General features: G+C 44.2%; 1 protein-coding gene across 1 annotated transcript in view; it reads right to left on the reverse strand.

Annotated features, from left to right (window-relative positions):
• DPP4 (dipeptidyl peptidase 4) overlaps nucleotides 1–13,137 on the reverse strand; it is a gene marked incomplete at its 5' end in the record, with an annotated part of 76,899 nt that continues 63,762 nt past the window's right edge. Inside the window, 3 exons of the mRNA XM_079924341.1 lie at nucleotides 1–1,089; nucleotides 2,693–2,766; nucleotides 3,033–3,105. Coding sequence (XP_079780467.1) covers nucleotides 988–1,089; nucleotides 2,693–2,766; nucleotides 3,033–3,105 — 249 coding nt within the window. The 3' untranslated portion in view covers nucleotides 1–987. The remainder of the gene's footprint in view (nucleotides 1,090–2,692; nucleotides 2,767–3,032; nucleotides 3,106–13,137) is intronic.

The raw sequence follows: 13,137 nt of genomic DNA on the forward strand, positions 1-13,137 counted from the left end.
TTTATTACTGACCAGGAGAAATTCCACCGTATGTAGAATGGGAATCATATCACACACATTTGTAGCTAATTTTCAATTTTTAAAAACAAGTCCAAGGAAGTTAAAATATTCTTTTAATTAGATGCTCAAAGAAATGAAATAAGAAAAACTGATGCAAAGACTCCTTCAAGTTAGGATTTGCAATACAAATATTTTCATCTCTTAACAGGGCAAGCTGATGTGTTCACATCTCCGTTCCAAGCTGCCTCTCTCACTAGGAAACATCAGTATTTTTAAAGCACATTTACAATGCTTTCCCATCACCCTTGCTGTGTTTTTGTAGCACCTATAGCCATAACTGGCACCTGGGGGCCCTGCATTGTTGGCAGTTTCTCTCTCATTTCTTTGGAGTCTATTCAACTGCTGTGGTTTTATTCAGAAGTCAGTGCTTTTGCATATATGATTTCCTGAGACTGTTTGAATAGTCTTTCTCAGAAAACTGTGCCAGTCTGGCTGTGAACAGCTCTTCGAGGAGCTGATAGCAGCCTGGTTGGGTCAGCAGGCTTGGACTGGGGTTCACAGCCTCGCCCTGCCAGCTTCTCTCCCTACCCCTTCTTTTCTTACCCCTGCCTCAGTGATATCACGGCCCACATCCTGCCATTCCTTCCAAGAAGAGAACAAGTCTAGTCCAGTTAGAAAAAAAGGCTGCCCAGGGAACCTCTGCAAAGCTCCCATAAAAACAATTCTTATTTGTTGTTTCACTAACTGAGATGGAAGTGATTTTAAATAATAAACAAAACCAGACTGAATAATTCAAACTTCCGTAAGGTTGCAAAGACAGAAGTCCCTACCTCGGGTTATAGATATGAAATTTGGGAACAAAGGTAACCTTACATTTCTTGATTTGAGGGTACTTTTTTAACATCGTCATCTTGATGGTGCAGTTTTGAGATAATGAGAGCAAAAGTGGCTTTTCAGAAGCTTTAGATGGCATGCTGTTCCAAGGTGCTAAGGTAGCGAGAAGCATTGCTTTAGGAAGTGGCTCATGTGGGTGTAGATGTGTTGGTGTGCCGTGCTGCTGGCGATCCCATGGTCTTCATCTGTATACCACTGGAGACAGAAGAAGAAAGGTCAGAATTAGGAAGTCAGTTGTCTTTTTTTTTTTTTTTAAACCCAAGTGAGTTCTCATTAGCATACATGGAACAACAGGATGTTTTAATTCTTCAATCAGTTTATAAACTGAAATGTGATCAAAGAGGGTTTCTCATTTCCTCCCAGAGCTTTTCCAGGGCATGTAGGTCTGTCCTGCAGGAGTCTCTGATCGTCCTTTGCAGGTGCTGAGACAACTCACTGTGAATTTGGCTTCACTGCACAGTGCTTTAAGGATATGTACAGTTAAAATATCCAAGTCCGTTTTCCAATTTGACTCAAAGGACACTTAGAAACACATCATGCATAGGAGGGAATGTTTATCCTGTAAAGCCCACTTTAATTAAGTGTTATCAACTGTTAAATTTCTCCTACACTGCAGTAAGATAAACTATTAAAATAAATGAGTTTTTAGAAAGCAATTTTTCCTAATATATATCAATAAGGCACTAGAAAAAATCTATTTCAGTATTCCATATATATTTTTAGCATAACATATGAAGTCAAAAGTCAAATGTATTATTTGCAAACACTTTTTCACTGGAATTTCACTGGAATCTCTTATCTGCATGTCTGACATTTATGTAGGATGAGTTGATGACCTGAGGCAAAAATTTATCAACTCATCCCACCACGTGAAACAAGTGGGAAGTCACTGCCAGGCAAACATATATTATGGAGACATAAATTAACTTTCAAAAAGGGCTTAATGTATCACGTCTTTTCTTTGAACAGTGGAAGGATACACCCCAACCTCATAAGAATCTAACCCCCAAAATATATGCCAGGTTTTGTGGTATCAAATGACTGTCCCAGTTTTACACAGTAGGCGCTGTTTGAACTGAGCACGGAGCAAAATGTGTACGTTAAAAGAGAGTGAGGGAGAGCAGGCTTTTTAAGCTAATACAGACAAGAAAGGACTTAACACAAAAATATCTAGTGCAACACACACACATATATAATCTTTGTTTCTTCTTACTCTGAAAAGGTCTAGTGCATAAAATGAATTTGACTTAATACCTAGAAACATCCTCTGAATAGGCAACAACAGCTCTAGCCATTCCCGACTTTATAAAACCAGCCTAATTGTTTATAACCTGTGGTGTTCAACAGAAGATAACACGGAAGTTGCAAAAACTGAAGCGCACTGATTACTGACACCCCACTGTTGTTAGAAGGGCTAGTAACACATACTATAGATGGATTTGCATATTTGACCTGAGCTATTATCGTGCTGGTTTCACTTTAGAATTACTCTGCCACACGTTCACTGGCTAAGTGATTACTTTTTAATCAAAATAGGGAGAGACGGGACAATCACAGGACTAGGGTTTTGCCCCTCTCAGGATATGCAATATTGTGCTTCTCAACCCCCAACTGTATGATATTGAACATGACTCTCTTTATGACTCAAGGATATCACTTCTTCAACTTCTCATTGGAAAAATGACTCCTTTTGCTTCCGTCCCCCGTCTCCTGGAACCTCTGTGAGGAGAAGTAGTTCCAAGAGGGGAACCAGACCCCACCAGGAAGTTCCCTCCCCTTGCAGGAAGTTTTGCTATACCATTGACTGGAAATCCACTCCAGCATCCACCAGGGCTTTGGAGATCTGAGCTGACTGCTGAAAGTGAACGTTATCTGCAGGGAGAGAAAGGAAACATAAAGTAACTAAAAGCCCGCTCCACTTTTCTGGTAGGAAGGGTGGGAAAGGCACAAGAAGAAAGGGACTGTTTGAAGTTCTAGGATTCAGCATCCCATTTAGGCCAAGACAAGTGAGTTGTGGAAAAGCAACACTGTTTTATTGAAGTAAATGTAACAGTCTTGCCCCTCATGCTTTTGTTTTGTCAGTAGTGAAATTGCAAACCTGTCTGTGATACTAAAAAGTCTAATTAACTGAAACTCACCATCTGCTGTTCCATGAATAAGGAGGTACTCAACTTGTTTAAAATTTTCAGCTCTGCTCATGACTGTTGAATTCTGGAATTGGGAAAAAGAATGTCATTATTCAAAAAAAGATCTGCCATAAACTGATTTTTCACTTCAGTTTACAAAATAAAATGTTTTCAGCTGGGGCCCCCTTTGATACAAAATATAGCAAACCGATATTCAAGCAAATGCTGTCTCCATGCATGGCAGAATGTACAGCATGCCCTGTCCCTGTGAGACAGGACCGGAAAGGGAGGATGCCACATCTTCCCTGTACATGCAGAAGAGGGCATCTGCGCCCCCCCACCAGGCTGCATGCGAAACCCCTTGAGTCCCAGATCCCAGATTGGCTGTGTCCTATGCATTAGCACAGGGCAGAGTCTCATATTAGCAATGTATGTTCCATGGGCTTATGCTGTAGTTCAGCCAAAAAGTGTATTGCCATGGCAACCATGTGTCACATGGTGCCGTACATGCTACATTTCAAAGAGCCTGTACATAGCATTTGCAACTAAACATACTCTGCAATATGTCATATGAACTTTGGTCTACATTGCTAGGCTCTGAATGAGAAGCAAGTATTACCTTGTTTGGAACAGATGTTTAAAACCTAGGCAAATGTAACATACGGGAGGGGAAAGGGGTGAAAAAGATCAAGTATGGCCTTAGAAAATCAGTGGGTGGTTGTCTGCCTCATTCTGCATTGGGGAAAGTGCTGCTTTTGGATTAAGCCAGGGAATTAGAAAAAACTGGGAGGTCAGCTTTTTGAAGGCTGTTTCATGACCTTGGACAGGTAGGACTTCTAGAATGAAGGTGGAGTCCTTGGTGGAAAAGCTTTGAAAGTATAGAACTAGTCATCTGGTCTTAATTTGGAGATGTTTGCAGAGTTGGGATGAAGGTAAGAATGTCATAGACATTGTAGCAACTTTGGGAAGGGGTGAGCGGGACTCTGCTTCTGTTGTTGGGCAGAGGAAGGGCCGGTAGCCTCCCTATGGGTTTAAAATCAGCCGGCTTATCCTGCAGCATCTTGGTGAATCAAAGTCAACTTTATGAGAGGCAAGGTTTGTGTTTTACAGATATCTTTGTAGCTAACATCAGCTTAATATTTTGATGGGAACCCTGAAGGTCTGGCTGGAAGGGGATGGGGCTAAGGTCTGAACGTTTGTACTCTAGCCCCAGCTTCAACATCAGAGAGCTGTGCACCTAGAGACATGCTGCTGAGTGTTGTTTTCTTGGAAATGGGAGGAAGATTAACTCTTGCTCTCACTGAAATAGAAATCAAGAGACATGGCTTTTTTTAAGGTTAAATTATGGTGATGTGAGGATGGTGTGACACAGTGTTTCTGGAAAAAAGACATTCTGTCTACAACTTTAGGACAAAGTCACCCAACATATTTGTGTTGACTGAGGCGATCAAGGTGATCTTCTCCTGGAAAGCTTAGAGCAAAGGCCCTCCCACCCTTGTGCAGGCTGGGTCCCACTTGTCCTGACCATATGGCATTTCTGACCCAAATTGAGAATTTACCCACGAACTTTCAGAATAAACGCCCAGGACTCATTAAAAGTCGCACTTCTGTTTTACTTTAAGAAACGTGTTATCCGGTGAGATGTCCCAGATGAATCCATCCCTCCATCCCAACATTATACTCCGTTCATTCTTCCATCCATTCATTCATTCTTTCAAGTCGATCAATATTTATTTGTCATATACCCAACTAAACAATAAGATCCATGAGAAGAGGAATTTATATTGTTCATTACTCTATCCTGAGCATTTAACAGAGAGCTAAATATCAATTAAAGGAATAAACCAAAGAAATGTAGGCAATTATATTGTACTCTTCACTACATTCGGTCCTAGTTTTGCAGAGGCAAGTGGGAACAGCTAGGGGAGGTGGAATAAAATATTCTCATTCTGAAATTTACCAAGATATGTTTTGCCCACTTTCAATCCACACACCATGCCATCAGTAATGAGAGCCGATACTTATTGTGTACTCCGTGCCGGTCACTCTGCTAAGCATCTTAAAGGACTTATAAAAGCACTGTTCTATTTAATCCTCATGACATTCCTGCAAGATAGGTCTATAGCAACCCCACTTCTACACAGAGACAATAAAGTACACCAGGTTACATCAGGAAGAAGTCGGAGCTCTGATGGCAGAAACTCTTTTACCTCCTATGCTGTACCGAGTCTCCACTAAACTTCCAAGCTGCTCACGATGTGATCTTCCAGGAAAGATACAGGGAGAAAGAAATTGTTACTGAACTGTTCTGGGATTTGCAGTACACAAACACACTGGGTGTTCTTTGCCCCCTGCGTTCTCATGCCTTCTTAGAGTGAATTCATTGGAAGAGAGCTGGCTCGCACAGACCTTCGAGACTTGTGAGGCGTTTTGGACTGTGTGGTTGATGTAGAGCCTAATGAAGCAACAGAACCCTGAGCGATGTCCTGCCCTGGAGAGAGGAAAGGGTCAAAATCAATCTCCCAAAAGGCCAGTGCAGGATTCAAAGCTGGCGACAGCAGAGGCTGGGGCTGAGCCACCAACGGTGAACGTTGCCAGTCTGAGCCCCAGACCCGGCGCCCTCATCCGGGTCCTCCTGCACCATCCTTTCTGCGGCTACACGGCTGTCTCCTCCACCTTGTTTCTCCCCACAAGAAACCCAGCTCTTCGCGTGCCAAAGATAGTCAACTTTAGCACCTAGACGTGGCCCAAATATCCAGCTGTGTCACCTCCCCTCCCCTCCAGAAGCCTCTCGGGCCTTCCTTGCGTGGCAGAGTGCACAGCCAAAGCTGCTCCACGACCTCCCTGAGCCATGAGACTGAGAAATGTCGCTGAAACATAGAGTAATAGTTAGGAGACATATAAATACGCAGGACAGTTAGCAAGGAATGTGATAACTACTGGAGTTTGGACCAAAACAGTTTCTGGCTGCCTTTTTTTTCTTAAATGGAGTGAATACAGGCTGAAAGAAGACAATTTTTATAAACAAGTAAAACCCTGAGCCTAAGATAAATGTTGTGATGTACACACTGTAGCTGTGATGAACTAGACATGGTGAGAAATGCAACATACTGAGAAAAAGACGAAAACTGTGATAAAAGTGTCATGATGCAAATTGTTTTACATTAACAATATTACACTACAAAGAAAGAAAGACAAATACTTTAATGCAGCAAGGGAAAAATAAAACAAAAGCTTCCCCTGCAACCACAAGATAAGTGTGTCATTTCCAATGCACACGTCCCCCTGCTCGCTGGGAGTTGCGTCAAGAGGGACCTCGCAGTGCACGGGAGCCAGGCAGCCTCAGGCACGCACCCATTTCAGGGCTCGCAGGCTCCTGAGAACATTCTGCCCTCCTAGAAAGATGCAGCTGTGTCACCTTGCCTCTGGAACCACCGATCATTCCCTACTAGACTGAACATCCTGGCTTCTCAATCGAGAGAGACTCTTGACAGTCCGGCACACTTTAACCCATGAAAGACAGCCAAAGTCAGTGAAAGAAACGCATGCACTACGTTAAGGGAGAATTAATGACCAGAAATAATTCAATTGTGCTATTTCAACCCACCAAAACAGGATAATCCCCATTTGCCTATCGATGGAAACAGAAATAAAAAAGGAAATGGATGACTAAGTTAGAAGCCGAATAGTCTGTCACCAGCTCCTAAAAAGGAAGTTTAGAGTGATAAATGGGCAAGGATGCAATGGTGGTGCAGTTGGCACTCTCCCGAGGCTAGAAACTTCCGGAGAGCCCCGCTGCCAGCAACAGCCTGGCAAAGTGAAGTGGGAAGGATGGGTCCAGTGGCAGCGCTGATCCACGGCATCTCTGCGAGGAGCTTTTCCTTCAAGCCCCAAGAAGAACCATCTGTAGCTGCTCATTGGATCGTGCTGGTTCCTCAGTTACCTTCCAGCAAATAAATCTTTGTATTTTTGAAATAAAAGAGAGAGCTGATAAGAGTGGGGAAGGGCTGTGAGAAACAGAAGGTCTGACAATTTCTAAGCTACCCCTTGCGCCATCCAGGAACCATACGGACAATTTGCTTCCTGAGAATAATGGTGGCAGCCTCCATGTTTTTGTAAGCTTATTTCATGGCAGGCATAGGTGTCTCGTTTAATCCTTTCAATAATCCCATGAGGTAGCTCTGATTCTCCCCATTACTCAGATGAGGAAACAGAGGTTCAGAGAGGTTTAGTAGCCTCTCCTAGCTAATAGGTGGTGGAAACAGAATTTTAGCACAGGTCAAACTCAAAAGTCCGTGCCTCTTAACGTCATATTCTAGTGTCCCTTCACCTCGCAGCCAAACAACGCATTGTCATTTCCAAGCTCTGGTAGAGAAAGCAAACAGCCACAGGTGTAATGGACACCCTATTACTTCAGTGAGACAGTGCCCCGAGTGTACGGACTCACTCTGTGCATTCTTCCACTTGTGACCGAAGCCTCGTAAGTAATATTAAGTGAGGCTGTTTGGGGAAGCACCATTAATGCCACAACAGAGGCCACAGAAAATGTTTAAGGAAAAATTAATTCAACCCACCACATCAGATGTTTTACTTGTCCGTATCCATCAAACAACTGTACAGGTGAGATGCCAAGGAAAGAGCTCCCATCCGCCTACAGGGGGCCCTACCTCAGGCCTCACCCAGCAACACTGGCTTCTTTAAAGATCACACAGCAGTCAACATTTTATCAGCACTCAACAAACAAGTTAAGGTTTGGCTTAAATCTGAAGGTCTCTCTCCCTTTGGCATATTCTAGGATAATAGAACAAATGTCAAATCAGTACAAGATGGCATATTTACAAAATTGCACCCTGTTTTGCATAACCTAACGATGCAGCAGTTCTTAAGGATTGAACATTTCAAATCTGCTAGCAGAAGACTGCCAAATCTATGACTGTTTCATACACTTGCCAAAAGCCTATCAAATTCTGAGCAAAATGCAAAATAAATCTCCTCTACAAGTTAAATCAGTCCCTTCTGTGTGTTCCAGGCTGCCCTCTTCTCCTGGCAACGAGGCTCAGGACTTGGGCCCTGTTTCTCTTGCCCTTGATCTGACGCTGCTCTCTGGAAGTCCATTCCCTCCCTGGTCTCCCATCCTGCCTTATTAGCCACCATGTGGCCTGCTCCTCCCACATCCCTGCTCTGTGTCATCGCTCGGTTCACCCAACCTGCTTCACAGACCCCCAGAAAACCAGCTCTGCTTGCTGCCACTCGTGTGTCTACTGTGCTCCCCTGCCTTGTCGGTCCCTCTGGCAGCCTGTGGAGAGCACCTACGCTATTCCGCTGCATCTCCCAGAAGTCTTCCTTAACTGGCTCCAGATAAGTGCCCTCTCCCTTTCCTACCCCTCAGTAGCTACATCTTATATAACTTTTTGTGCCTCCGTTGCTGGGTCAATAAAATGGAGATAATTAGAGCACTTATCTCAGAGAATCTGAGGGAGAACTGAACCTAATAACCCATGGAAAGAGCTTAGAACAGTGTCTGGCCCTAGAAGCAACCACTTACTAAGTGAATTAAAAAAATGAATGAAATAAATGAAACCAGATCCCCGCCCTGGTTGAGAGGAGTGGGGGGAGGTGAAACCCTAACTTCTCAGCCACTTCCCTTCCCTCCCTACATGCTCAGAAGGCACAGAATTCCTGGGGCTCCAGAGTCACAATTTGGAACTACTAGTCTTTTCCATACATACTGGGCACTTTGTCATGTTCAAGTTCATGTTTTATTACTACTCTTTTTTGTTTTTTTTAAAAATTTATTTATTATTATTAATGTTTTGGCTGTGTTCGGTCTTCGTTTCTGTGCGAGGGCTTTCTCTAGTTGCGGCAAGTGGGGGCCACTCTTCATCGCGGTGCGCGGGCCTCTCACTGTTGTGGCCTCTCTTGCGGAGCACAGGCTCCGGACGCGCAGGGTCAGTAGTTGTGGCTCACGGGCCCAGTTGCTCCGCGGCATGTGGGATCTTCCCAGAGCAGGGCTTGAACCCATGTCCCCTGCATTGGCAGGCAGATTCTCAACCACTGCGCCACCAGGGAAACCCTATTACTACTCTTTTATTTCTCTTCAAAAATTTTGCCTGTATGTTTTGTCTCACCAACAAGGTAATCAACTTCTGAACAACTAAAACACCAGGCACCTTGAATGGGTGAATGAAAGTCTACCAGGTGTTAATATTTTTTTTTACAGGTTTGACTAAAAGACCTGTGATTGACCATAGAGAGACCATTCATCAATGTTAGTCAGGAACCCACTCCTCAAGGTGGGACCACGGTTGCTATCTGCTTATCGCTATTGGGGGTGAGGGTTGTCTCATTGTCTATCTGATTCTTTTGCTCAAATCTGTCGCCATTTCTGTCGGCTGTGGACTGAGACTCGGACTGAGACTCATGGCAGTGAGTCTGCTTATACTGCTTATTAGCTACACTGTCATCCCTCCACTCTGCCTGCCTACTTAGAGCTTCTGGGACCAGCTTCTCGGAGTTTCAGGGTGATGAACAGCTTCCTTCCTCTTTGAGTCCCTGGTATCCTTTAAACGTGCTCCTGCCCTGCCACTCGGCAGTGGGTAGGTGACTATCTACAAAAAGGGTCGTATGGAGTCACTGTTTGTGTCATTGCATTGTGTCCAAGCCTTAGTCCCAGGGTCTCCTAACTTATATGGCAGCTTTGTGAGAATAAGAAAAGGCACTCCCTCCGGATGGATGCGGCCCCAGAGGTGCACGCCTTAGAGAACGAAGCATAGACTAGCTTCCAGCAGTGCACAAGCTGAACAACTATACAGGACATCCCTGCCTGTTCCATTTGCATATATAAATGGTTCCTTCAACTTCCTTTCCTAAATAGTAAGTAGGACCTTTATTTCACAAAATGTGCTTCTCTTGGTGTGCTTGTCTAAATTCTTTCAAATCTGGGTCATCAATGACTTAAAAATGAATCCTCTCCTCATTTGAATTTTATTAAAAATTACGTTCTCTTCCAAAGGCTGTAATTCTGGCTACTGATAATGATTCTATAGCCGAAAAGGTGTACAACGATCACAGGACCTTGCTTATTACACACTTCGATCATTCCTATTCTGGATGTGCTGAAGAAAGTCAATAGTCTAGACTACCTGGGACTCATTTTCAAACTATTTCCTCCTGACCTACGGAAATGCACAGAGCAGCGAAAGCCAGTAAGGAATTGTCTCCTTTGTCTTTTCCAAGAGGGCAGAAGGAGGGAGGGAGAGAAGGAGAGAGAAAGGGAGGAAATAAAAACAACCTGGGAAAGAGATGTAAAAGAAGACAGGGGTCCAGAGGGGCAGCTGGGGCCTTGGAGGAAAATAGAATCTTTGAATGTGTTCCTGCCAGAGACAAAAGCACAGGCTCATTTAAAAAACAAAGGAAGGCAGCTTTCTTCTAAAGCCTGCTGTGCACCAAATATAGGTACTTAGATTCAGTTCTCCACTTTCTGAGGATGCAACTTACAGGGCAGAAACGATACAGTGAACGCATTTGCCTTACTTTCTCCTACCCACCTTAACTGTCGCCCACCCAAATAATTCCTCTGAGTAACACATTGGGAACCTTTAGCTCTCTGGTACTGGCAGTTTTAATGTGTCCATTGCCAGCAATGAATTTTGTGCCAAGAAAAACCGACTTCTGGCGTGGAAGGATTAAACAGTCCTCGGGTGCCATCTGTGCAGTGAAGTGAGACAGTGACTTTGTGCTCCCAGCGTTCGTGTATTGCCATCGGTAGGAGGAAGAGACTTCTATTTACATGACTACCTCAGGCAGAGACCATCTAAGGGGAGAGATGAAAATGGCCACCGCAGTGGTGGGTAGAGCTGGAGAAGAGGGGGATGGGTGTGGGAAGGAAAAGCCTATGGGAAAATCTGGAGAGAGATACAGGTTGACATGGCAGAGTAAAACGAATTATCCTCTAGGGGGAGGGCTGGTTGCAGAGGAAACACCCTGTTGGCTGATGTCCTTGAAGTGCAGTAGGGTAGGTGCTACGGACTTCCTTGGATGTCAAGATTTAGACTTGACCCTGTACTTCTAGGTTCAAAGGCTTTCAAAATGGGATTTTTAAAATGAACTTTTGACTCCTCATCCACCAGGTTCTAGAGTCAGGATGAGGGTCCTGGGCAGTACACCTCTGATGTTTTGGGGAGTTTTTAGTACTTTAGGATATTTGAGAACACCCTTTAGCCATGCCCCAAATATGGCTCACCACAGGAGGGATCCTGGTCGGGTCACTAGCAAGAAAATTCCAGCCGTAAAATGAGAGAAATGATGGAGACATATAATTTTTATAACAATGTTTCCCTTCAAAAAGTTTTAAAATTAACTCAAAAAAGGTTTTAACGTTTCTATTTCATACTGGGTAATCCAAAGAATACAATGTTGAGCAAAGCCTTGAATGACTAATAATACTGCAGAGGAGAAAAAGGAGTACAAACTAACAATGGGTCCAAGATGGATAAATTGAGGATTAAAGATATACAAGGAGGGGCTTCCCTGGTGGCGCAGTTGTTGAGGGTCTGCCTGCCGATGCAGGGGACACGGGTTCGTGCCCCGGTCCAGGAAGATCCCACATGCCGCGGAGCGGCTGGGGCCGTGAGCCATGGCCACTGAGCCTGTGCGTCCGGAGCCTGTGCTCCGCAATGGGAGAGGCCACAACAGTGAGAGGCCCGCGTACCACAAAAAAAAAAAAAAAGATATACAAGGAAAATGTCATGGGAGTCAAGAGAAAATGCTAGTCCTCTGGGCGAGCAGGACAAATTTCCTAGTGGATGAAGACAGAGGGGGAATGACATTCCAGGTCGAGGAACAGAGGACAAAGGCACAAAAGGGAAGGCCCAGAAATATTCAGTGAACATTCCAGGTAGACTGGGCCATTCTAAGAAAGGTGTTAACACCTGGTTAAAGAATGAGGGCTGGACTAGTTGAGTGCACAGGAAAAGTCCATGAAAGTGTTACGGGTGAGGCTTAACCTCACACCTCTGTGTGGTACAGGCTGGAGCGTAGAAAGATAAGCTAAGGGGGGACCCATGGGGTTACTGTTGTAGAAGGAGGTAGTCATGTGACAGCAGCAATGTGGTTATGGAGCAGGGAAAGGATGTCTAAAGCAGCTTATTGGATGTGGAGGAGAAAGAATGGGAAAAACTGAGTCCAAAGTATCATGTGGGACACTCAGCAGAAATAAGGACAACCTGATTACGGGACTGCTTTGTAGTGGAAGATGATTGGTACGTCACACTTTACAGGTTGTTACTTTTCTATCTTGACTGAAAAACAGAGATGAAAACACACACACACCCAGGCACAAACACACGCATACACCTCCCCGCCCCTGCCCCACAAGCCTTGCTAAATAAAACTGAAAGGAAGAGGTAAAACTAAACTGTCTGTACATATCTTGCAAAATTAGACATTTTATTTGCATTTTCTTGTGCTTTGATCAAATGGCTTCAGAACCAATCATAATGATGACATCTTACAAAAATGTACAAATATGGCTCAGAGCAATGTATGAATAGGAGGCCAAGGCATTGAGAGCTGTGGCGCAGATGAGGAGAAATTGTGGTCTTAAATTGTATGGGTTATTGTTTTTTTTTATCCTGGGAGGAGTTTTGAATATCCTCCAGAGAATGTAAACATCAGATGATTGACCTTGTCATCTGTAAGTTTCAGGGTTTTCAATTTACATGACAGAATCAGGAAAGTTGTGTTTTTTTCTGGTTGGGGGGCAATGTGTTGGAAGGATCCCTAGTACTTTGGCTGACACTTCCAGCTGCAGCAGGCTGCCACCAAAGAGAGGACCCTGGCTTTGCGGTGGCACCCACACTAGCAAACGGGGGCCGCCAATGATGGCTACACACAGACCATATTTCAGATGCTGTAGCCCATCTGCACAGCAACCTGCCCACTGACTCTTCCATCAGGCAACCAGCCCGTGGATGCTATTCAGTAATTTGGGTTCAAGGGCTTTTCAGAGTATTACCCTCCTGTACCTACACCTCACCTGCTTTACTCAAATCTTGTGTGAAAAAAACTGTACATATTTGGCTATGAATAAGAAAATTATAGGCTTGTCCATACAACT

Source organism: Stenella coeruleoalba (genome assembly GCF_951394435.1).
Source record: "Stenella coeruleoalba genome assembly, chromosome: 6".
Classification (NCBI taxonomy): domain Eukaryota; kingdom Metazoa; phylum Chordata; class Mammalia; order Artiodactyla; family Delphinidae; genus Stenella; species Stenella coeruleoalba.